This window comes from Hemitrygon akajei, chromosome 3, assembly GCF_048418815.1.
Source record: "Hemitrygon akajei chromosome 3, sHemAka1.3, whole genome shotgun sequence".
NCBI lineage: Eukaryota > Metazoa > Chordata > Chondrichthyes > Myliobatiformes > Dasyatidae > Hemitrygon > Hemitrygon akajei.
The window spans coordinates 188,190,030-188,216,629 of record NC_133126.1 but is presented as its reverse complement, the minus strand read 5'-3'; the positions used below and the strand labels follow the sequence as shown (position 1 = coordinate 188,216,629).

The 26,600-nt window shown below is 41.6% G+C and overlaps 1 protein-coding gene across 3 annotated transcripts in view; it reads right to left on the bottom strand.

Annotated features, from left to right (window-relative positions):
• Positions 1 to 26,600, bottom strand: part of LOC140725744 (mediator of RNA polymerase II transcription subunit 12-like protein) — a 676,368-nt gene that overhangs the window by 98,482 nt on the left and 551,286 nt on the right. For all 3 annotated transcript variants that reach the window (XM_073041599.1, XM_073041601.1, XM_073041600.1), the window contains exons 28-35: positions 19,680 to 19,868; positions 18,898 to 18,972; positions 15,890 to 16,065; positions 13,776 to 13,937; positions 9,051 to 9,162; positions 7,657 to 7,746; positions 4,606 to 4,715; positions 2,275 to 2,410 (exon numbers count right to left, since the gene is read on the bottom strand). In XM_073041599.1, coding sequence (XP_072897700.1) covers positions 2,275 to 2,410; positions 4,606 to 4,715; positions 7,657 to 7,746; positions 9,051 to 9,162; positions 13,776 to 13,937; positions 15,890 to 16,065; positions 18,898 to 18,972; positions 19,680 to 19,868 — 1,050 coding nt within the window. The remainder of the gene's footprint in view (positions 1 to 2,274; positions 2,411 to 4,605; positions 4,716 to 7,656; positions 7,747 to 9,050; positions 9,163 to 13,775; positions 13,938 to 15,889; positions 16,066 to 18,897; positions 18,973 to 19,679; positions 19,869 to 26,600) is intronic.

The following is a 26,600-nucleotide window of genomic DNA, read 5'->3' as shown; positions in this document are numbered from 1 at the left end:
GAAGGATGTAATAAAGCCAATTCAATTCAATTCGGGGGGGGGGGGCGCTTTAGGCTTCTAAAGCTTTCCTGTCATTCATTTTTGGGGTTTTTCTTCTGTTTCGTGGATGTCAGTGAAAAGTAAGAATTTCAGGTTGTATGCAGTACATATTCTCTGATATTAAATGGAACCACTGAACCTTCTTTATCCATGTATCTATCAAAGTGCCTTTTAAAGTAACAAGAGTATCTCAGCCAGACCCTCTTCCACCATGATGAAATGTTTTTTTGGATGTCTGATCAGCACCATTTCTTTTCTTACAATCTGTATTTTCATGCAGTGTCTTAGAGTTACAAGAGATAGGAACAGGCTTTTCAGCCAAACTCGTACAGGCCAGCCAAGTTGTCCATTTGAGCTGGTTGCATTTCCACACATTCATCAGAGGAACCGGAATCAGGTTTAGTATCACTGATATAAATTGTGAAATTTGTCATCTTGTTGCATCACTATAGTGCAGACGTAACGAATTACTGCAGGGTACAATGAAAGTAAATAAATAAAGCCTCCAAAAGGTGGTGTCCATTATTAAGGACCCCCATCACCTAGGACATGCCTTGTTCTCATTGCTACCATCAGGAAGGAGATACAGAAATCTGAAGGAACACACTCAGTGATTCAGGAACAGCTTCTTCCCCTCTGCCATCCAAGTTCTGTGGACACTGAACCCATGAACACTACCTCACTTCTTTTTTATTTCTATTTTTGCACTACTTATATAAATTAACTATTTTATAGACATACACATTTACTGTAATTCACATATTTATACTATTAGGCATTGCATCGCTGCTGCTGCAAAATCAACAAATTTCATGACAAATGCCGGTGATATGAGACATGATTCTGATTCTGAAAGAAGTGTATAAGAGGAATGGTGAGGTAGTATTCTTGGTGTTATGGACCATTCAGACCTCTGATGGCATAGGGGAAGAAGCTGTACTAAACACTAAGTGTGGTCTTGAGGCTTCTCTACCTCCTCCCTGATGATAATAATGAGAAGAAGACATAGCCCGGATAGTGAGGGTCCTTAATAGTGGATGCCACTCATACCCCTCTAAATCTTCCCTATTCATGAACCTGTCTAAATATCTTTTAAGTATTGTAATTATACTCACTTCTACCACTTCCCTCGGCAGCTCATTCCGTATACCCAAAACCTTCTGTGTGAGAAGGTTAATCCTTGGGTCCCTTTTAAATCCTTCCCCTCTCACCTTAAACTTATGTTCTTTAATTTTAGATTCCACTACCCTGGGAAAAAGACTGTGACTACTGAAGAAATGTATATAAAATGCAAACACACAAACATGCATACAGATGTTTATACACATCAGCCATCAAGGCCACTTCAATGAATGTTGTAAAAAAACCCCTCCAGTTCAACAACGTACTTTAGTAAGGAAATCTGCAATCCTTACTTAGTCCGACATACATGTGACACCAGATCTATGCAATCTGATTGGTTACTAATTACCCGCTGAACGGCCTTGTCAGCCAATCAATTCAATGGTAATTGGGGGAATAGGCAATAAATAACATCACCAGTGACACTTACACTCAGTGGCTGCTTTATTAGGTACTTCCTGTAACTAACGAAGTGGCCACTGAGCATACGTTTGTAGTCTTGTACTGATGAAGCCCATCCACTTCAAAATTCAATGCGTGGTGCGTTCAGAGATGCTCTGCGCACCATTTTGAGTTACTGTCAGCTTAACCATTTTCCTCTGACTTCTCAGATTAACAAGGCGCTTTCAGCCACAGAAAAGCTGCTCACTTAAATGATTTTTTTTTGTCTTTTGCACCATTCTCTGTAAACTCTAGAGCAGGGGTTCCCAACTTTATTTTATGCCATGGACCACTACCATTAACTGAGGGGTCCTTGGACCCCAAGTTGGTAACATCGGCAATAGAGACTACTGTGCATGAAAATCCAGGAGATCAGCAGTTTATGAGATACACAAACCACCCCATCTGGCACCAACAATCATTCCACAGTCAAAGTTACTTAGATCACATTTCCTCCCCATTCTGATGTTGGGTCTGAACCACACCAGATCCCTTGACCACTTCTGCATCTTTTTATGCATTGAGCTGCTGTCACATGATTGGCTGATAAGATATTTGCATTAACAAACAAATGGTAGAGATGTACTTAATAAAGTGGCCATGAGCGTAAATCCTTAATGAAGTCAACCACCTCTCTCGTAACACAGCATGCTTGGTGCACCACAGACCTACCTTTAATTTCTTCACGAGGTTCATGTAGGCTCGTTTGTTTTCCTCTGATCCCCCTTGGGAGGCACTTGATAGGTCTGATGCCAGGGTCCCGTTTATCAACACACCCAACATGTCCAGCACAGTGGTGAAGAGCTCGCTGAGAGAGGCAAAGAGAAAGGTCAACTGCATCACATTCAATTGCATTTAGACAAATAGCAGTTTAGATAGTTCTGAATGAAAAACCCATACTTAGAAATTCTACCACACTTAATGGAGGCAAAAAAAAACAGAAGTCAAAAGGCAGCAGTGACAGCTCCTCTTTGCAAAAAAAAGAGCTGGGTTGGGGTTGGTTTGGAAGAAAATCGGTAGAGGGTTCTTCCGCCACTGGAAAGGGAGCGGTTATGTGGGTGAAGAGCCCCTCAATTATGGTAGTGGTGCAACAGTTCAGGAGGATTGGTCATATTGGTTTTCAGGAATTTAATAGAACTCTACTTAAAGCATTGACTATGAATGTAAGAATGAAAAGATATTGCAGAGTTTATTTCTGTTAATTTTTTTTATGATGGATACATTTTATTTTGATAAAAAATAGTTACTGCTGGTAACCCCACCGCTGTCTGTAAGGAGTTTGTACATTCTCCCCGTGAGCACGTGGGTTTCCTCTGAGTGCTCTGGTTGGTAGGTTAATCGGTAATTGTAAATTGTCCCATGATTAGGCTATTGTTAAATTGGGAGATTGCTGGGCAGCGTGGCTTGAAGGGCCTACTCTGCATTGTATCTCAACAAATAAATAAATCATCCCTAATCAGCTTCTTAAGAACAGAATACCTGGCTTGTGAGAATATGCATTGTACAATTTGCCATATTATAATGTCACCAGAACTTCAGTCTCCACTGCATGTAAAACTGTTTGGCAGATCCTGATAGCTTTTCTCCCACTGTTACGTCCTTTGTATGATAAAACAGATACAACCTCACGCTCTATCCCATTGTGACCTTGCATCTTATGTCTATCTGCACTGACTTTCTCTAGTTTACCACCAGGGTCAAGGACACCTTCTACCCTTGTTATGTCTATTGATTGGTTCCTGAGTATAAGATGGGCTATTGACCTCACAATCTATGACATCATGACCTTGCACCTGTCTGTTTACCTGCACTGCACGTTCTATGTAGCTGATTACACTTTATCCTCTACAATGTAAACAAATAAGATTCTACAGATGCGCACAAATCTTGAGGTGCGCACGCACACACACATACACGCGCACGCACGCACAAAGTGCTGGAGAAACTCAGCAGGTCAGGCAGAAACTACGGAGGGGAATAAACAGTTGATACTTTGGGCTGAGATGAAAGGGGCAGAAACCACAATAAGAAGGTGGCAGGAGAGAAAGGAGTTCAAGCTGGCAGGTGATAGGTGAAACCAGGTGAGGGGGAAAGTGGGTGGGCGGGGGCGGGGGAATGAAGTAAGAAGCTGGGAGGTGATAGGTGGAATATGTAAAGAATTGTAGAAAAAACATTCTAATAGAGGACAGTGGACCATGTTAGAAAGGAATTCTGTACTCTTATTGGTTTACCTTGTGCTACGTCAATGCAGTGTTGTAATGAATTGATCTGTATGGACAGTATGCAAGACAAGTTTTCATTGTACCTTGGTACATGTCATATCTCTCTGAAGACGTACCAAAATACAGCAAAGCTCATTAAATACTTTTGTATTTCAGTCAGTTTTGCAGTCAAGAAATATGACAAGCAATTGAAATACTGCAAGCTCCTACAATCATGACTGTGACAAGACAACCTAGGTTTCAAATGATGTATGGCACATATCTCACGTAGGAAACCCCAAAGGCCCAATTTCTAATGAACCTCAATGGACCTTTTACAACCATTTCTACTATTTAGAATACAAGCAGCTACTGTACAGCTTCCTATCACACCTCTGGGCCTGAATATTACTGTAAATGTTATTGGGAGATCATGTCCTGAACTAAAGGAGTGGTTGGGATGTGAAGGGACAGGGTGTGGTGGCGTGTTCCCTAGAGGGCTTGTTGTAACCTTGATGAAGGAATTGTAAAAATCTCTGCCTGAAAGCCCACAGTTTTCCACTGATGTAACTGGATCATGAGGGATCAGAAGAATTCTAGACATCACGATTTATCATTTAGAGTATAGGAGGCCGAGATCAGGTGTACTCAAATGTACTTGTTACTCTCCAGGAAACTTCTGGTCTCAAGAATGTTCCATTTGATCACTAATGCATTCATTCTCCGCATTGTAAATTAAATGTAAAACCACAATTGTTATACAGCCATTAAACAGCCTCATTTTTCAAAAGAAAATACATACACATTCGTTTGGACATCAACGGTTCCTGAGGTAATTATCTGAAGTAGCAAAAGGGCCCAGTCTGTGGTCCACTGGGTACTGCGCTGGACTGTGTCAAACATTCCACCGACCTGGAAGGACAGATTTAAATGCCAAGTGTTATCCCACAACCACATCATCTGCAAATGATTTCAAGGAATATCAATTCATTTCCCAAATGGGCAAAGAAAGTTATGGGTTGCGGCAAAGCTTAGGTCAAAATGGTGCGCTCAGAGAACAGAGCATAGACTGTCTGTCAGCTTTTCTCTGTGTTGAAGTTCACTAAGGCAACAGTCAAAATGGCAAGCTGACAAAGACAGCGTGCATATAATGTGCAGTCACCCAGGCAGAACATGGCCCTTGAAAGCTTAACTCTTGTCCAGTCTTTTTTTAAGCCTGGGAACCAATGTCACCAACCATACCAAGATAAGATAAAGATGCAAATGAAGGATTCTGAGACAACACTTACTATTGGACAATTATTTTACTAATTCTCAAGTATTATTGTCCTTTAACACATTGACTTAATGGGTTAATAACACCTGAAGGATGTGTTATGATTGGTACTTAAATATGCAAATAATGGAATTCAGAAGTGCACAAAATTTCGATTGGATGAATATTTGTATACAACTAGTCACTTCCTGTACAAAAATGAAATTTTTTCATTCAAACTTCAGAATGGTTTGGTGACAGGGTCCGTGTTGTTTTTGTGCACAAGTAAATGAAGTGTGTTTGAGCAACGAGTATAAACTTTCAGAATCCAGTTAATTGGTGACTACACAAGTTGAACCCTGGGCAATGACTCACTGAAACAGTTGATTATAATAAAGCTGATGAACTGTCAAGGAACATGTCTTCCATCGCCGTTAAGTCCCTGTGAAATGGAACATTTTTAGACCCAGTGAATTCAGTTGCATCCTTGCTGGATCTTTGGTTCCTCTCTAAATATTCCCTTACCCTCTCACTGGTTCCCTGTGACGGCATTACAGAAACATGACAGCAACGTAACAGGACTTCTCCAGCAATACCCCTCAAGACACATCTACTGTCTACAATTAACCGAGGGGTCTGTGGACCCCAGGTTAGGAACCATTGGTCTAGGAGGACATGACACCAGGGATATAAGAACAGTCTTTTCCTTCAAATTTCACACCATCATGACTTCTGAATAGAGTGTCACTGCATCAACATCCTGGAATTCCCTTCTAACATTCTAATTTGCCTTCATTATCAGAACTAAAGCAAATCCAAAGGAATCTCGTCATTTACTCCAGGACATTAAAAAAATGGTCCATAAATGCTGGTGGCATTTACTGCACACATCCCATTTTTTTAAAAAAAACATTTTTTCGACCACAAAATGCTGGAGGAAATCAGCAGGTTAGGCAGAATCAAAGGAAAAGAATTAAGAGTCAATATTTCTGGCCGACACCCCACACCTGTCCTGATGAAGGGCCTTGGCCTGGTACGTCAACTCTTTATTCCCCTCCATAGATGCTGCCTGACCTGCAGAGTCCCTCCAGCATACGTTGTGTGTTATTCTGGATTTTCAGCATCTGCAGAATCTCTTGTGCTTATAATTCTTCCACCACTTTGCTTAAACCAGTCATTTATCTCTTTGCTCTCCTCTCGCTGCTCCCATCAGGAAGGAGGAACAGAGCCCTTAGGTCCCACATCACCAAGTACAGGAAGAGTTCTTACCCTTCAAACATCAGGGTCTTGAACCAGCGTGGATAACTTCACTCACCACAACTCTGAACTGATTCCATAAGCTATGGACTCACTTTCAAGGTCTCCAGAATGCATTTTTCTCAGTGTAATTTACTTACTAATTTTTTTTTATTTGCACAGTTTGTCTTCTTTTGCATATCTGTGGCTAGTTTTTGTGTGTAGTTTTTCAATGATTCTATTGTATTTCTCTGTTATACTGTCACGGCCTCTAAGAAAATAAATCTCAAACTTGTATACGTACTTTGAATATAAAGTGACTTTGAACTTTTAATTTACTATGAACTTCATTCTCAGAACAAAGCACCCTGATGAAATGGAGTGGGAATTAATCCTCCTAGTGTATTAGGTGGTGGGGTGGTGATAAGACCAAAGGAGATGCAAGGCACTCCTTCTCCCACCCCCTTCCCCGATCAGGGTCACGTGAAGCCATGGAAGCAGGTGGTGGATGGTCGTTTGATCAGCCGGTGCATATAACAATTGACCACTGACTACAGGCAGACAATCTCTGAAGAGTGTTGATAATGGCTGGGGTCACCCGTTTGTAAAGACACTGCCCAGAAGAAGGCAATGGCAAACCACTTCTGCAGAATAACTTGCCAAGAACATGAGACCACAATCGCTTTCGACACATGACATGGCTTGTAGTGATGATGATGATGATGATGATTAAGATGATGATGATGATGATGATGATGGTGGTGGTGATGATGATGATGATGATGATGGTGATGATGATGAGTCTATTGGATTGAGCGTAAACCCGTTACAGCAGGTCAGCATCAGATTTTGAAAGTATTAGTTATTGGAAAGATGGTTCAGGTTGTTGCACTCTGCCTCTGAATTGTTAACATTGGCAATTCAGAATTCATGAAGGGAAAAAGAAAGCACTTGTTCACATAATAATATTCGTCCTCCACATGAGGACCATTTTTATGAAAAGTGTTGCAAAATTCTTTGCCAGGATGTTTGGAGAACAGAATTAAAATCTCATCCACTTGTTTAATGAAGGAGCTGAGGGGGTGAGGGGTGGGGGTTTTTATTTGTTCAAGCTTGCTTTGCATTCTGAAAAATTAAATACTCCCCACAGTGATAAATATGTTTGCTGATGTCTCATGGCAGATCACTAGGAACCAGGTACTGCTCTTAGGAATGAAGAAGTGTGCTGGGAATGTGACTATTGTGCCCAGATTTTACTGAGCAACACATGCTCAGAGTTAACTATTGCTCTGTGCTCCATCACCATACGACAGTGCTACTTCATGTTTGAAAGGGGAAGATCCTCGAAGGGAGCTAACTCACCAGATTCAGACGCAGCTGGAGCGCTTCGTGCATCATTTGTCGGGCTTTCATATCGTCCTGGTAACGCTCTTCCCTCCAGTTACTCAGAATCTAGGAATATTACATTGAAGTAGGGCCTGAGTTGCCAGCAACAATATCCATTCCAATTCACTTCAGTTGTTCATAAATAACTAGCTAACTGACCAAAACTCATTTTCAGGACAGTATTGAAGCTCTAAGTAGGGTGCAGAGGAGATTTAACAGAGAGGATGAGGGACAACTTGATAGAGGTGTATACAGTAAGATAACAAGAGGCATAGATAGAGTTGCTTTTTCCTACCGCATAATTGTCTAATATGAGTGGGCATAATCTTAAAGAGATTAGATGAAAGTATAGGGACGATGTCAAAGGTAGGTTTTTTTTAAAACAGAGAGTGCTGGGTGAGTGGAACACACTGAGAGGAGTAGAGGTAGAGGCGGATACATTGGAGACATTTGAGGAAACTTTAGACAGGTGCGAGGATGAAAGAAAAATAGAGGACTATGTGGGAGGGAATGGTAAGATTAATTTTGGAGTAGGTTAAAATATTGGCACAACATTGTGGACCAAAGGGAAAGTAGTGGTCTTTGTTTTAAAACTGTTCAGAATATAAACAGTTGAATTGCTGTTAGCTTTGCCTGTTCCATGCAAATTCACAGAGAGGGCAGGCAGATTAAGATTTGAATAACAGGATTGGGATGGAATCAAGACTCGGAATCTAGTGCGGAAAGGGATTTCGACCAGAGGGGAATGAGTGAGTAAGTGAGAGATGGGACTCAGGTTTGACAACAGGAATGGGGAACTCTAATCATGAAAAATAAGCCAGTAAATAGAAAAGTAAAAATCAGGTCAGTAGCCTTGAAAGGATAGGTTTATGAAGGTAAGAAGTAAAGACATAGCAATGAAAGAGAATGGAGCATCTCTGCATTTCTTCTTCACTGTTAAGAAGAGATACTTGGAAAATGGAACTGGAGTTGTGAATCAGGCATGATTTACTGAATTCTCAAATGCTATTTCTGCTCTGATTTCATATATTATTTTCATATGCCATAATTGATGTGAGGGAGACAAGAAGAGGGGCTGTGGTGAGGGCAGGAGGTAATGATGAACTGCGCAGCTCTTTCAAGGGGCAACAGAAACAGAGGGAGGACAACCCAAAAGTGCTACTAATTCCATGACACTAAAAAAATTAACAAAACACTCCCCATGATTCATACTTGCTGCCACATTTCCAATTCACCAGCTATCAAAAAATCCACTGTAAATGCAAAAATGCTTGATAATGTGAAAAAGTACTTTCATTCATAAACTAGAAGTTTTTATTGTATAGAACTGCATAGCACATGTACCAGTTTCCATCCTTTGGAACCATTACCTGGTTGATCTGATTCTGCAGGGAGGTCAGCAAGCCCTCTCGTTGCTCATCCTGTCCCTTTAGGCAAGTGAGGACCAAGGACAGAAATGGCTGTTGGCTCAGCAATGACATGCTGTGGGTAAAGAAAAAAAACACACAGAGGTTAACTGCTCACAAGCACATCACATTCCCATTCATCAGCTCAATAAGTATGGGAGGAATTGGACAAGATATCCACATTATGTTCAAGAAAATTGGCATGGGAACACTTATCACCAATTGTACTCATCTCCCACACATCCATCTTCCACCTTCACTCAAGATCGGTGAATTGTTGGCAGGAGCTGAATGTAACTGACTGCTGACAGAGTCACGGAATTACACAGCATGGAACAGGCCCTGCAGCCCAACTCATCCAAGCCAACCAAGCTGTCTACTCAAGCTAGTCTGCAAATGCCTGTATTTGACCCATATCCCTCTAAACCAAGGGTTCCCAACCTTTCTTATGCCATGGACCAATACCATTAAACAAGGGGTCCATGGACCCTAAGTTGCTCTAAGCACTTCCTAATCATTTACCTGCCTAAATACTTTTTAAATATTGTAATTTTACCCACCTCTGTAGCTTCCTCTGTCAGCTTGTTACAAATAGCCAAAACATTTGGTGGTAGTTGCCCGCATGGTCCATTTTAAATCTTCCCCCTCTCACCTTACATTGAGTTTTAGAGTACTCTACCCCAGGATAAAGACCATGACCATCTGATCTACACTCATCATCTGTTCATAAATCTCTAAAAAGTCAACACTTGTCCCCCTGCACTTCAGGGAAAAAGTCCCAGCCTCTCCTTTCAATTTCAACATTTGAAAGGTTCCAATGAAATCTTCCCCCTCCCTTCTAAATTTCAGTGAGTAAAGGATCAATCGCTCCTCATAGGATCAGCCTTTCATTCCTGGAATCATTCTTGTGAAACTCCTCTGAATCCTCTCCAAGGTCAGCACATTATTCTTTCTTGAATAAGGGGCCCAAAACTGCTCACAATACTTCAAGTGAGGCCTCAACAGTGCTTTATAAACATTACGTCCTTTTTTTAATATTCTAGTCCCCTTGAAATGAATGCTAATATTGCATTTGCCTTCCTCACCACCAACTCAACCTGCAAATTAACCTTCATGGAATCCTGCACGAGGACTCCCAATCACTTTGCACCTCGGATTTTTGAATTTACTCCCTGTTTAAAAAATAACCTATCCTTTAATCCTTCTACCAAAGTCGATGACCGAACACTTCCCGACACTGGATTCCATTTGCCACTTCTTTGCCCATTCTCCTCATCTGCCTCAGTCCTTCTGCAGCCTCGCTGGGGTTTCTCAGCACTAGCTGTCCCTACCACCCATTGTTGTATTGTCCACAAACTTGGCCAGAAAGCTATCAATTCCGTCACCCGAATCACTGACATATAATAGGAAAGAAGCAATCCCAACAATGACCCCTGTGGAATACCACTCATCACTGGCAGCCAACTAGAAAAGGCTCTCCTTATTCCCACTCTGCTTCCTGCCAATCAGCTAATGCTCTGTCCAGGTTAGTATCTTTCCTGTAATACCATGTGCTCTTAACTTGCTAAGCAGACTTATGTGTGGCACCTTGTCAAAGGTGTTTGGAAAAAAAATCTAGGTTTTAAATAACACACACAAAATGCTGGTGGAACACAGCAGGCTGGGCAGCATCTATAAGGAGAAGCACTGTCGACGTTTCGGGCCGAGACCCTTCGTCAGGACACTAACTAATTTGTGTGTGTTGTTTGAATTTCCAGCATCTGCAGATTTCCTCGTGTTTGCTAGGTTTTAAATAACTTGATTAGACGTCTCGAGTTGACTTCCAGAAATAGCTTGGAACTGCAGATTTCAACATAAACTGCTTGAACTGGTTGGCATAATTCCCTTCACCACATCCACTTTCTTTATTCTGGTACCTGAATCAGTATCACATGTCAATTCTTGAGTCACAATCGTCTCCTTTGCAAAATAGTTTTTGAGATCTGCCTTTCATTTTGATTTGCTGCTTCTTTCCGTCACCCCTATGGTGTTAAAACTGTTCTCAAATTGGCCACTGGTGTATAGGGGCATGCTCGATGAGGGCTTAAATTTCAATGGTGATCCAGAGATCCAGCTAGTGACTCGGGCATAAACTTGAATCAGAATATTTAAATTCAATTGATTACATAAATCTAGCCAGTGTATGCAATGGTAGCATTAAACCAGGGGTACAGAACCTTTTATAAATGACAGATCCATACCATTAACCAAGGGGTCCGTGGACATCAGGTTGTGAACCCCCCACATTAAACCAGTGGATGGTCAATAAAATCCTTTACCAATGTCCTTAAGGAAAGAAGACTTATAAAAGATGCAGAGACCAGCAGAGTCTTTTTCTCAACGTAGAAATTTCAAACACTAGAAGACATGCATTTAAGGTGAGTGGTGAAAACTTAAAATGGATGTGCAGGGCAAACTTTTTCTTACACAGAGTGTGGTAGGTACCTGGGGTAGTGGTAGCAGATACAATAGTGGTGTTGGAAAGGCTTTTAGATACGCACATGAATTTATGCATGGAATGGAGGAATATCAATCATTTGCAGGCAGATGGGTTAAGTTTAATTTGGCATCATGGTCAGCACAGATGTTGTGGCCCATAAGGCCTGTTCCTATGTAGAAGTGCTTCACGTTCTAATGAAATCAGTCCTCACGTGACAAACTTGTTCTCACCCAACTACCCAGACCCATGTTCAAATTCCAACATAGTTGTTTAATAATGCTCTGTGTTGTCAGAGACAGAATCAACTTTATTAGACATTATAACATAAGTAAAGAGAAAAAGTAATGGTAAATTGAAGGTAACTGGGTTGAATTCTTGAGCTGGGCATTATATTTTCCCAAATCCACATCATTTTCCAACAACAGCATCAGGAATCACTTTAGGTAGGAAGGCAAATGCAATGTGAACATTCATTTTGAGAAGACTAGAATATAAAAATAAGGATGCAATGCTGAAACTTTATAAGGCATTAGTTAGACTACCAATGGAGTATTATGAACAGTTTTGGGCTCCTTGTCTAAGAAAGGATGTGCTGGCTTTGGAAAGGGTCCAGAGGAGGTTCAGCAGAATGACCCTGGAAATGAAAGAGTTAACATATCAGGAATGTCTGATAGTTTTGGACCTTTACTCATTGGAGTTTAGAAGAATGGGGGGGACAGGCTTCAATGAAAATGAATGAAAATTGAAAGGTTTCGATAAAGTGGATGTGAAGAGGATGTTTCCTATAGTGGGGGAGTCTAGGACTAGAGGGCACAGCTTCAGAATAGAGGCATGTCTATTTAGAACAGAGATGAAGAGTAATTTCTTTAGCCAGAGGGTGGTGATCTGTGGATTTCACTGACACAGATGGCTGTGGAGGCCAAGTCATTGGGAATATTTAAAGCGGTGGTTGGTAGGTTCTTGATTAGTAAGGGTATAAAGGAGAATGGCTTGAGAGGAATAATAAATCAGCCATGATGGAATGGTGGAGTAAACTCAATTGTCCAAATGGCCTAATTCTGGGTCCTCTATCCTAAGACCTTATGGTTTTATGGGTCAGGAAAATTGGATAGACAACAATGCATCTGGTAATGTGGAGTAGAGAGTTTTGCAAATGCCAAATACTGAAATAAAAATCCAAGATTCTAGAAACATTCGACAGTCTGGTGGAACCTGTGGAAAGAGGCAGAGCTGGTGAAGGTCCTTCAACCTGAAACATAGATTCTCTCTTTCCAAGGTGCTGCTCACTTGCTGAATACTTTCAGCATTATTAAAATAGAAATTATTAAAACAGAATATTATTATTAAAACAGAAATGCCAAATGTTTCTAGAATCTTGGCTTTTTATTTCAGTATTTGGCATTTGCAAGTTTACCATCTGTTGTATTTGCTACATTTATGATGTAGAACCATATTCACATTAAACTCCACTGGTTCCAACCGTAACACCCTGCTTTAATCCACAGAACTTGAGAAGTTAACTGCTCTGTCTGTGACCGCAAGAAACTGCAAAGAGTTGTGGACACAGCTCTGCACATCACGGAAACCAGCAACCTCCCACCATCCTCGCCCCCCACCCCATGCACCCTGTCTGCACATCTCACTGTCTCAGGAAAGAAGCCAACATAAGCAAAGTCCCTATCCATCCCAGATATTCGCTCTCCTCTCGTCTTCCATTGGGCAGGAGATACAACAGCCTGAAAGTGAGTATCACCGTGCTTAAGGGCAGCTCTTATCCCACTGTTATCAGACTCTTGAATGGTCCCCTACTGTGATAAAGCTGGACTAATGACCTCATAATCTACCTCATTATGGCCTTGCACCTAATTATCTGCCTGCACTTATTTTTCTGTGCAACTGTAATACTAAATTTTGCATGTTGTTGTTGCTTTCCCCATGTGCTACAGATACAATGAAATAACCTGCATTGATGGCACGCAAAACAAAGTTTTTCACAGTAAATGTAATAATAATAAACCAATTTACCAAGGCCAAACTTCTAACCATGACTGCCATATTTGAGATTTGCTAATCCAGATTAAAGAACCAAATTTTTCCTACTTTGTTACTTTCAATGAACTGTTTTATTATAAGAGTTTTGCTTTACAATGCAAATATCTTATGTGTGCACATTATTTCCTTTATGAATAGCTTGACTTGATCTTTCTTACCTTTTTTGCTTCTGTCTGTCTCTTTCCTTTTTAGACGATGACCCCAAGTGTTGACCCATCTCAAGCTCTTCTCCAGCTGCCTTTAGGACTCGACCCTGAACGGATGTGGGCAGTTTCGCAATCAGCGGAGCGACAAGCCAAACTCCTTTTCTTTCTGAGCAGCTGAATGCAAGCCACACACACAGACACACGCGCACACACACACACAGACACACACACACACACATGCACACACACAGATGAACACAGGCACACACACATGCACGCACACACACACACAAAGAAACTCATCAAATAGCCATCGGAGCACTTTCAGATTAACCCACTTTTTCAATTGTCAAAACTATTCAAATATCATTCAGGTTTTAAAATTCATTGCAGTGTGAAATGCTGATGGCCAGAATGGCCAAAGAAGTCTCATGTTGTAGTGTCGACATTCATGATTTATTTATTTACTTTTATTTAGAGATACAGTGTGGAATGAGCCATACTGCCCAGCAACCCAACTACAAACGTCTGTATTTAACACTAGTCTAATTGCAGGACAGTTTGCAATGACTAATAATTAGTCTCGATAGACCATGGATTTGCGCCTTGAAAAATTTCCAGTGTGCAAGCCTGGGCAAGGTTTTTTTTATGGAAAAAAACTGGCAGTTGCCCAGGCTGTAATTCTCCCCTCTCCATGCCACCAATGTTGTCCAAGGTAAGGGCATAAGGACCCATACAGCTTGGCACCGGTGTCGTCACAGAGCAATGTGTGGGTAAGTGCCTTGCTCAACGACACACACGCAGCCTCAGCCAAGGCTCGAACTAGCGACCTTCAGATAACTAGACGAGCACCTTAACCACTTGGCCACGCACTGGTACGTCTTTGGACTTTGGGAGGAAACCCATGTAGTGACAGGTAGAAAGTACAGAGTCCTTACAGACAGGAATTGAACTCCAAACTCTGACACCCCAAGCTGTAATAGCTTTTTTGTGCTAGCCACTACGCTACCGTAGGTGTTTAGCAAGTAGAACTTATAGCACGGGGAACTGTGACATCACAGCACTGCCATAAATAGATATTTGGTTCAATAATGCCCTTTGGGGGCAAGGAATCCATTGTCCTTACAAACTCTGGCTTATGTGTGACTCCAAGCTCACTGCAAGGTGGTTGGCTCCCAACCACATGAAGTGGGCCAACAGGACATTCAGCCCCATTAGGACTGTCACACACCGTGAGTACCTCCGCTGCACTCAGTGGTTCAAGCACTGGCTCACGTGAGGCAATTGGGAACGGGCAATTAAAATGCCAGGGGTTCCTTCCATAAATAATTTTAGAAGCCATGAAAGCTTAAAGAGAAAAGTGTGGGCTGCTGAATAAGAAGGGCTGCAAATGGTTTGAAACTGAAATATAAACTCAAACATTCTGCAATTACACAACACACTTATTTGCACCTGTAGAGAGAGAAGATGTTAGTTCTCAGGTCAATATAAAAACACTGGGCCTTAGCCTGTGTCCCAAGATTCATTAGGTTGTTTCCTAGGAAGAGTGCTTGTCCTATGAGTGATTGATTATTGACCTATAACTCTGTGCAGATTAAAAAAATGAGAGGAGATCCATTCTGAAGGCCTAAAGGAGCAAGGGATGGTATCTTATCTAAAAACAGGTAATACATTTGAAACCGATATGAGCAAAAATTCCATCTTACGAACCTTGGTAACACACTCAAAATGCTGGAGGAACTCAGCAGGTCAGAATTGGAATACATATTCAATGTTTTGGGCCAAGACCCTTCATCTGCACTACCAGGGCTTCATCTTATTCCTTTGCATAGACGCTACCTGACTTGCTGAGTTCCTCCAGCATTTTGTGAGTGTTGCTCGATTTCCAGCATCTGCAGAATCACTTGTGTTAATGGTTAACAAGAGCCTTCTGTTTCAGATAATTCGATTCATTTTCCAATATATACTGGAATCAAAACTTAAACCCATTATTATGATGAATGTTTCAAGATGTACCAAGCCAGCCCACTAAAATAAAGTAAAACAACTGATATTTTCAACTCCTTGCTAACCACTTAACATCCCCATTCCATGCACCTAGAAATGTAGAGTAAACCTTGCTTTACCTTAGAAATGTCTTTTTGCCATTCTGCCTTGGGCTATTGTTTCCACTCTCATTGAACAGCTCAGCCCCAGTAGAAGGAGCACCACAGTTCAGCTCAGCTGACTGCTGGAAGACCTCAATAGTGGCCTTGGCGATATTTTCCAACAGTGAGTTCATTTCAGCAACTGAAGCTGGCCCCTGGCAAAAATAAGAATGATTGAAAAGTGCAAATTGCATTCAAACCTATAGATTACACACAAGACACAATGTCAGGTAGATAGTTCCCTGAAAGTGGAGACAGAAGTAGGCAGAGCAGGAAAGAAGCACTTTCATCAGTCAGGGCATTGAATACAACAGTTGGGAGATCATGGTGCGGTTGTGCAGGACACTGGTGAAGCCCACGTTCAAAGATTTAAAGATAAAGATTTGCTTTATTGTTTCACATGTACATTGAAACATAAAGTGAAATGTGTCATTTGTGACAATTCAATGGCGATTGTACGGGAGGAGGCCATAAGTGTCGCCTTGCTTCTGGTGCCAACAAACCATGTCACAACTTACTAACCCTAACGTGTACATCTTTGGAATGTAGGAGGAAACTGGAACACCCAGAGGAAACCCATATGGTCACAGGGTTTCGTAATGTCTGTATGCTCAAGCAATTCAATCCGCTGTGTCATTCCTATAATCGCCAAGATCCTTTTCCTTAGTGAATACTGAAGCAAAGTATTCATTAAGTACCTCAGCTATTTCCTCTGGTTCCATATACACTTTTCCATTGTCACACTTTATTGGTCCTATTCTCTCACATCTTATCTTCTTGCAGTTCACATACTTGGGGCTTTCCTTAATCCTGCTTGCCAAGGCCTTCTCATGGTCCCTTCTGTCTCTCCTATTTTCTTTCTTAAGCTCCTTCCTGCTAGCCTTATAATCTTCCAGATCTCTATCATTACCTAGGTTTTTGAACTTTCGTAAGCTTTTCTTTTCTCCATGACTAGATTTTCAACAGCCTTTGTACACCACGGTTCCTGTACCCTACCATCCTTTCCCTGTCCCATTGGAACGTACCTATGCAGAACGTCATGCAAATATCTCCTGAACATTTGCCACATTTCTGCCGTACATTTCCCTGAGAATATCTCTTCCCAATTTATGCTTCCAAGTTCCTGCCTGATAGACTCATATTTCTCCTTACTCCAATTAAACGCTTTCCCAACTTGTCTGTTCCTATCCCTCTCAATGTTATGATCATTATCACCAAAATGCTCTCCCACTGAGATACCTGACACCTGATCAGGTTCATTTCCCAATACCAGATCAAGTATAGCCCTTCCTCTTGTAGGCTTATCTCCATATTGTGTCAGGAAACCTTCCTGAACACACCTAACAAACTCCATCCCATCTAAACCCCTTGCTCTAGGGAGATGCCAATCAATATTTAGGAAATTAAAATCTCTTACCACAACAACCCTGTTATTATTACACCTTTCCAGAATCTGTCTCCTGTTACTATTATGCAGTCTATAAAAAATATCCAGTAGTTATTGACCCCTTCCTATTCCTAACTTCCACTCAGAGAGACTCGGTAAATAATCCCTCCATGACTTCCTCCTTTTCTGCAGCCATGACACTATCTCTGATCAGCAGTGCCACGGCCCCATGTCTTTTGCCTCCTTCCCTGTCCTTTCTGAAACAACTATAGCCTGGCACTCTAAGTAACCATTCCTGCCCCTGAGCCATCCAAGTCTCTGTAATGGCCACAACAGACAGCTCTAAGTACTGATCCACGCTTTAAGCTCATCCACTTTGTTCATGATGCTTCTCGCATTAAAATAGATGTCTCAAACCATCGGACTGAGCACATCCCTTCTCTATCACCTCGCACTGTCTCCAAGCTTTCTCTATCTGTGAGCCAACAGCCCCTTCCTCTGCCTCTTCAGTTTAGTTCCCACCCCCCACCAATTCTAGGTTAAGCTCTCCCCAGTAGCCTTAGCAAACCTCCCCGCCAGGATATTGGTCCCCCTGGGATTCAAGTGCAACACATCCTTTTTGTACAGGTCACTCCTGCCCCAAAAGAGGTCCCAACGATCCAGAAATATGAATCCCTGCCCCCTGCTCCAATCCCTCAGCCATGCATTTATCCTCCTCCTCACTCTATTCTTATTCTCACTGTTGCGAGGCACAGGCAGTAAACCCAAGATTACTATATTTGAGGTCCTGCTTCTCAACTTCCTTCCTAATTCCCTGTAGTCTCCTCCCTTTTCCTACCTATGTCGTTGGTACCAATATGTACCGCAACCTCTGGCTGTTCACCTTCCCACTTCAGGATATCATGTCATCTTCTGCTCATCCTAATATTTTAAAAAATGCTTCTTCTATGTAATATGTGGATGTTGGGCATGGTTACGAAGAAAGCACAGAAGAGCCTCTACTTCTTTAGGAGTGTGGAGATTCAGTATGACATCTGAAACTTCGAAAAACTTCTATAGATGTGTGGTGGAGAGTATATTGACTGGCTGCATCACAACTTCGCATGGAAACACCAATGCCCTGGAATGGAAAAACCTGTAAAAAGTAGTGGATACAGCCCAGTCCATCACAGGCAAAGCAATCCCCACCACAGAACACATCTGCATGAAATGCTGTTGCAGGAAAGCAGCATTCATCATCAGGGACCACAACCACATGCTCTCTTCTCGCTATTGCCATCAGGAAGAAGATAGAGGAGTCTCACAACTCATACCACCAGGTTCAGGAACAGTTACTACCCTTAAACAATCAGGCTCTTAAACCAAAGGGGATAACTTCACTTGCCAGGTCATTGAAATGGACTCACTTTCATGGATTTTTGATATTTATTGTTAATTTATGTATTATTATTATTATTGTTTGTTGTCTTCTGCACTCTGGTTAAGAACCTCAATCAAGCAACAACTTGTGATATATTGATTCAAGACTCATTGTGGCCCAAATAGAAACACGTATAATATTTTAATATTAAAATATTAATAATAGGAGCTTTCAACTTACAGGCTCTTTCATGCATTGCTTGATCATCAGCTGAAGCTCCAACCAAGACTGTCTCAGGATCCACTGGTCCAAGTTCTACATAGTCAAAGAACAAAAACAACTCCTTGGATCACCTTCTCAATTCTTTATTTTAGTAAACTGTCTCAATTATACACCCTCAAGTAATGAAAAAGCAAGCACAGAAATCTATAAAATTAACTTGTGACTAATAACAATATACCACCTTTCTCAATAACAGAATTTGATGTTAAACATGATTTCAGATTAATAGTTGTTACAGGCCTCTGATCCAAAAATCTAGATTAGCAATCTTGGAAAAAGATATAGCACATGAGGTGGATAAATAAAATATCAATGACTATATCACACTTAGGTTTCAGAAGGGTATTTGATAAGGCACTAGCTAAAAACTTATAGAGCAGGATACAAATCTACAGGGTCTTGAACAATATATTGGCATGGACAGGGAAGTGGCTAACTAACTAGGGCAACTGAGATAAATGGGTCATTTTTGGTTGGGTAAAGAAGATTAGATTTATTTGTTACACGTACATCCTCCTTGATGGTAGCAATGAGACGAGGTCATGTCATGGGTGATAGGGGTCCTTAATGGATCTCCCAGTAATGACTTTTCATTCTGACGATGATCACCTTAATACAGCTGAAATGGCAAAACTGCGAATGCCAAAGAGGCTGTGCCTTAAAACATTTAGCTCAATAATTCCATTAATAAATATGATAGACCTAATGGAGAAATTGTGCTTTAAAATTGCTCCAAATACCTGGAGAATGTGCTTGATGTGCTGCCGCTGAGGATTGTCCCCTTCCACACACTCCTTCAGGCCATGCGGATAACAGATCAGCCGCAGCAGTTGTCGTGCTTGCTTGTTGGAGAGAACTGGGTCTAGTATTAGATCCTTGTCTGTACACAGTCTCTCTGGCTCCTTTAAGCAGTGCTCTCCCACCCATTCCTGCCAAAGGGAAAGTGAAAACATGAGCACTTTGAAACCCATGGCCAATGCATAATAAACAAGGGAAATATGACCTGGCCCATTATATAAGAGAACAAGACATCCTTGTTTAAAAAAAAAGTCACATCTGGTACGCTGTATTGTCATATTACTTCTACAGATAAGTACCCTCAGAACATTAGTTACTCTGGTAAAAGGAATCATGGAACTGGATTTGGGATTGGTTTAGTATTGTCTCATGTATCGAGATACAGTGAAACGTTTGTCTCGCATACTGTTCATAGAGATCAGATCATTACACAGTGCATCGAGATACAGTACTGTGCAAAAATCTTGGGCACGTGTATATAGCTAGGACACCTTAGGTTTTTGCAAAATACTGTATTTATCAATGTGGAGTGGAGAGCGAGTTTGTAAATCTGGTGGAAGCAAACGAAGTTGGGAATGGCGAGGGTGGATGCCATGGGAGAGGTGTGTGACAGGTGGCAGAGAAGGAGTGCCAGGGGTAGGGGTGGCATGGGTGCAGACATACCCAGCCCTGAGACCACCAGGAAAAGTCATTTGATTGAAAACAATTGGTTTATTTATCATTACAGAATGTCTCTCTGGTGTTTCCCACTCCCCTCACTCTCCCTGCCCCCTTCCTACTCTCAGTCCACAATAGAGACTCATATCAGAATCAGGTTTACCATCACTCACATATGTCATGATATTTGCTTAATTTTTTTGCATCAGCAGCAGCTGTAAGTGCAATACGTAAAATTACTACAGTACTGTGCAAAAGTCTTGGGCTGCCTAGCTATATATACACACACCTCTCTAGTTATACATATGTGCACAGTACTGTCATACAAGGTAAAATAATAACAGAAAGCAGAATGAAGTATAACAGCTACAGTGACAGTACAGCGCAGATAAACAATAAGGAACAAGATCATGACGCAGTTGAGAGTCTATCCTATTGTGTGAAGGAACTATTTGATAGTTTTAATAAAGCCGAGTCCTTGAGTTTGTTGGTACGTAATTTGGACTGATGGGAGAGGGGAGAAGAGAGAATATCTGGGGTAGATGGGATCTTTCCTGAGGCAGCGAGAAGTACAGATAAAGTTCACAGAGGGAAGGTTGGTTCCTGTGATGTGCTGAGCTGTGTCCACATGCTCAGACGTTCACTGCAACCTAGAAGGCGGCCATTCTTCTCATCAGATCGCTGCCAGCTCACAGGCAATGCCATTCGCCCGCTGGTTAATCCCCTGCAACCTATTCCCTCCACATTCCCATCAGCTCCCCCAGAAGGTGGTGAAGCCGGGGAATTCATTACCACTGACAGCTGTGGAGGTCAAGTCATTGGGCATACTTAAAGCAGAAGTTGATAGTTTCTTGATTGGTAAGGATGTCAAAGGCTACGGGGGGAAAGGCCGGAGAATGGGGTTGAGAGAGATATATTATCATGCATTGCATTGTACTACTGCCACAAAGTTAACAAATTTCACAACATATGCCCGTGATTCTGATTCTGAAATCAGTCACAATGGAATGGTGGAGCAGACTCAATGAGCTAAAAGGTCAGATTCTGCTCCTTTTATGTTGATAGGTTCTGGATTAGTAAGGACATCAAATTGCTCCTGTTGCTTTAGTTGAGTTTGGTAAGGTGCACCTAGAAAATGCATCTCTATGCTGTCAATGAAATTCCTGTCTTGTTGGATTTGGCATATGCTTGTAGTCTCCTGCACCCACTGATGCCCCCGACTATCTTACAGCGAAAGATGGCATTCCATACATGCGAGAAGGCAATACAAGCTGGTTTGGGGATGTGCTTTGAGAACACTTGACAGGCTTTATCAAGCTGTGTTTCATTCTCTATCATTCCAAAGAGATAATCCTTAGCTTGTTCAGCCTTTCCTAATAAGACGCATTCTCCAATCCAGACAGCATTCTGGTAAAAAAAAAACTCCCTTCATCTTTCATGCTTCAGAATCTAGTAGCTACAGGAATGACCAAATCAGGAATAAAAGCACTTACTGGAGCAACTTAATTTCTACCAACGCCCACCCACTTTGTTCATGGATAATTTGCGTCCCACTCCCATGAGGGAGGAGTCTCTGTAGCATTCAAGCCAGACTCGGTTACATTTCCAAGCCGACAGGTTAACCAACACATCCACCCACCCCACAACACCCCCCCCCCCCCACCAGTACCACTACTTTATCATTTCCTGTCAGAGTCACCTTATGTACAGATACTCCTGTGCCTAGAGTCACTTTATGGACATACAGTCAAGGTAGATAAGCTATCTTATGTGTTCATATTTATTGTTTTTTATTATTACTGTGTTCTTTATGAGTGCTGTATCAGATCTGGAGTAACAATTACTTCATTCTCCTTTACATGTTTGTACTGGAAATGACAATAACCAATTTTGAGTTGAGTGGAGTTGAGTTGAGTTGAGTTGTAAGTATTACACCTTTCTATCAAAATAGTAAGGCCAGCAATACTCAGCATTTATAAAAAGTTGTCATTTTATTTATTCCACAACCAAATTCCGGTCTATAATGTCATCCAGTTTCATTACTTCCAGTCACAAGATCAGTTTCACATCTGTTAAGGCCGCTTTAATTGCTGAGCTAAGGAATGGACAATCCCTCCCGAATGGATCTACTGCATTGCCAACCTGGATCTATTACACTTGCCAGGAGGTCCCATACCATGGCTGACCTCTCTCACCGGCTCCATTCCATAGGCAACCGTCATGTTGATGCAGTTTCATTCCGTGGCCAGTTTCTCTCACCATAAAGTGTACACCACCCTTCCTCAGCCAGCACTATAACCCAAAGTCCACCTCTGCTTGAGAGCCCAGTTCTAAAATTCCTGACAAGCAAAGCGGCTTTTCAGTAAACTTTCCTCAGCCTTTAAATCTCGACCCAACGCATCAATGTCGATACAATGCAGGCAAGGTAGTGGCTATATTTTATTTGGAGTTTGAGATTTGTTATGTCACCAAAAACACTCGTAAGTTTCTGCAGATGTACCATGGAGAGCATTCCAACTGGCTGCATCACTGTCTGATATGGGAAGGCTACCGTACAGGATCGAAGTAAGCTGCAGAGAGTTGTAAAATTAGTCAGCCTCTGTAGTATCCAGGACATCTTCAAGGAGCGGTGCCTCGGAAAGGTGGCATCCATCATTAAGGACCCCCAACACGCAAGACATGCCCTCTTCTCATTGTTACCATCAGGTAGGAGGTACAGAAGCCTGAAGACACACACTCAGTGATTCAGGAACAGCTTCTTCCCCTCTGCCATCCGATTCCTAAATGAACACTGAACCCATGAACACTACCTCACTACTTCTTTTATTTCTTATTTTTTGCACTACTTATTTAACTTAACTATTTGAGATATATATTTATATTTACTCTAATTCACAGATTTTTTTCTATCTATTGACATGCATTGCATTGTACGCTGACGCAAAGCTAAAAATTTTCACAACATATGCTGGCGATATTAAACCTGATTCTGATTTTGATATTCTGCACTCTGCTATTGCTTTCCTTTTCTACTACCTCATTGTACTTAACGTTTGGAAGGATCTGTCTGGATAGCATGCAAAGCTGTTGACACTGTACATTAACAGACATGAAAATAATAAAACAATTACCCCTTTCCATTCAACAACAGAACATTCCAGATTTGATACCTTGCTTCCAAAAGCTAAAGATGAAAGATTAGCTTTATTTGTTACAGGTACATCGAAGCATACCCTGAAATGATTTACGTTAAATCACTCACGTGAAACGTGTGCAAGTATTGCCACATTTCCGGTGCCAACACAGCACACCCACAGCTCACCAACACTAACCATACAACTTTGGGATGTTGGAGGGAACTGGAGCACCCAGAGGAAACCTAAGTGGTCATGGGGAGAATGAGCAAACTGCGGAGAGGCAGTGACGGGAATGGAATCCTAGTCATAGATTGCTGGTGCTGTAATAACATTATACCAACTGCTATGCTGCTGTGTTAAAAGTCTTTCTCTTCATCCTTTCCTACACTCCAACAATTACAAAACGCTTCCTCTGATCATTCTACCATCATTATATTACAGACTTTAGTTTATCCGGATACCATCTACAACATTGAAGGTAAACATGCAAATATCAACAAAAACTCTTACAAGCTACAAGGGAATAAAGTTCCATTAATACTATCCAATGAGATCACTGACTGATGCCCCACGTTAAACAGCTCTGTCGCACAAAAGCAATATTTAATACTATTCAAAAATTATTATTATTTATAATGACATTAAATTCTTTAATTCATCATCTGCGGAGATGTCAAATTGGAATTTAAAATTTCACCGTACACAGGCCATGTTGGAATCACTCAACAGATCAGGCTACACTTCAAAAGATATTTATAGCATTACCGATATTGCCAAGTAATCATTCTCAAGGCATTTTCCACAGTCAGAAAGCTTTCAAATGCCTCTCCTTTCTGAGGAGGCTGAAGAGAGCTGAACTATGCACATTAATAGCATGTCCTCCTACAGGCGTGCATCCTAATATGCTGCATCACTGCATGATACGGAATCTTCACTGCGGTGGAGAGGAACGCTCTACAATGGGTAGTCAAAACTGCCCAACACATCAAGGACATATATGCTGAAAGGTGCCTGAAAAAGGCCAGCAATATCATGAAGGATCTCACCCACCCTGTTGTGGGCTGTTCTTCCTATTGCCATCACGAAGGGCGCTACGTACCATCTACACCAGGACCACCAGACTCAAAAACAGTTACTTTCCCCAACCAACAAGGCAGATCAACACCTCCACCCACTAACCCACCCCTCCACATCCCTCCCCCCCAAGACCACTACCTTATTATTACCTGTCAGAGCTACCTTATGTACAGGCACTCCTATGTCCAGTGTCCACTTTGTGGACACACAATCAAGCTATGTAGATAAGCTATCAAATATATTTATATTTATTGTAGTTTTTATTATTATGTTCTTTATCTTTTTTGTCTTATTTCAGATCAGGAGTAACAATTATTTCATCCTCCTTTACACTTGTGCATAGTGAATGACGTTAAATAATCTTGAATCTTTCATCAGAACTGCAGAAAACTCAGATAAGTACATTTTAAGTTCAAAGTATTGGGGGCTTGATTCCAGTGAAAATGTCTTTTATGGATGGAGATTTAAGACCTTTGGAGCTTCCCATCTCACTGGGCCAGGGATATCAATCATTGACAACTCTATTGACTGATTGATAGGGCAGCACGAATGGCTGCATCACACATGTCTGCTTTGACTTCTTTATGCACCTTGGGATTCATTTCTGAACAGTAAAATAACTTCAAACAAAAAGAAAAAACTCATAAAGCTAAACCTTGGAATTTATGTGAGTGGTTATCTACAAGAATTTTAACCCAAATAGAGTCCTTATGAGGAAAAGGAGTTCAAAACACTCTCTTTAATTTAGGAATTGTTTATGTTTGTAAGGATTTAACACCACTGAATCAGGAAAGGTAGTCAGATATGGAGTCTGTGGGAAGACAGGAATGGGAACATAAACTAATTCAGTCTCCAGCCTGGTTAAAACTGGGTTGGCAAGAGCAAGTCTTCTGAAACAAGTTAAAGTGAAAATCCAAACTGTGGGTCAGCACGCAGGGGAAATCTTGCACGTCTTCTATTTGGAAGGATATATGGGAAGGGTGCGGAAAATGCTAGCTCAGGTTTAGCGTAAAAGATATAAGCTTTCTGCTTTGTGTCTGAGCAGGGTTGGTGCAAGGTCCGGAGAAATATTGCATTACCCACTCTATAAAAATATCCAAGCTTCAAATACAAACACATTGGCCTCACACAACACCTCTGACAGAGCTGACTTGATGACATGTTGGTGGTGCCTGCACTGGATAAATGCCAAGAACTGGCTCACATCTGGTAAGGTATTTTGCAGGGCAATCTCTGCCAGCTGTTGCCATGACCTGGAGAAGCTCCTCTCATTCTGGCTGAGGGGATGCTTGGTCACAGTCCAATGTCTTAAGGCAATGAATGGTCAACAGCTGTTTCTACGCTAATACAGCACAGAACATAACATTACAGGCTGTTCGGTCCACGATATTATGCCAACCCTTTAACTTACTTTAAGATTAATCTAACCCTACCCTCACACATAGCCCTCCATCCTTCTTTCATCCATGTGCCTGTCTCTTAAATGTCCTTAATGTATCAAGCCCCCTCTCATCCTCCCTTCCTCCAAAGAGAGAAGCCCTCGCCTGCTCAACCTGTCATCTTAATACAAGAGCAGTACAATGTTGATGATGCCACAAGAATCAAACCATCATTTACCGTCACCAAGAGGTCTACAGCCATAATCTGCAGCAAAGCATTTTGGTTAATGTAGTCCAGAATGTACATCATCTTGAACAATTCACAATTTGGGATCTACACCCACAGAAATTCCTAATATTCCCACTAGTATCCCTCTGGACTAGAAAATTTCCATCATTTTTACTGCCAGTTTTTCACTGTGCTCTCAGTCTCAAAGGGGAAAGGCGGAGAAGAGTGGGGGAGATTGGGGAGGGGGAGGAGGGAGATGGGAGAGAGGGGGAGAGTGTGGAAAGAGTTGACAAGTTGGGGAGGGGGAGCAGGGGGAGATGGGGAAAGAGAAGATGGAGAGAGGGGGAGAGTGGAGATGAGGGAGAGGAGGGGAGAAGAGAGATA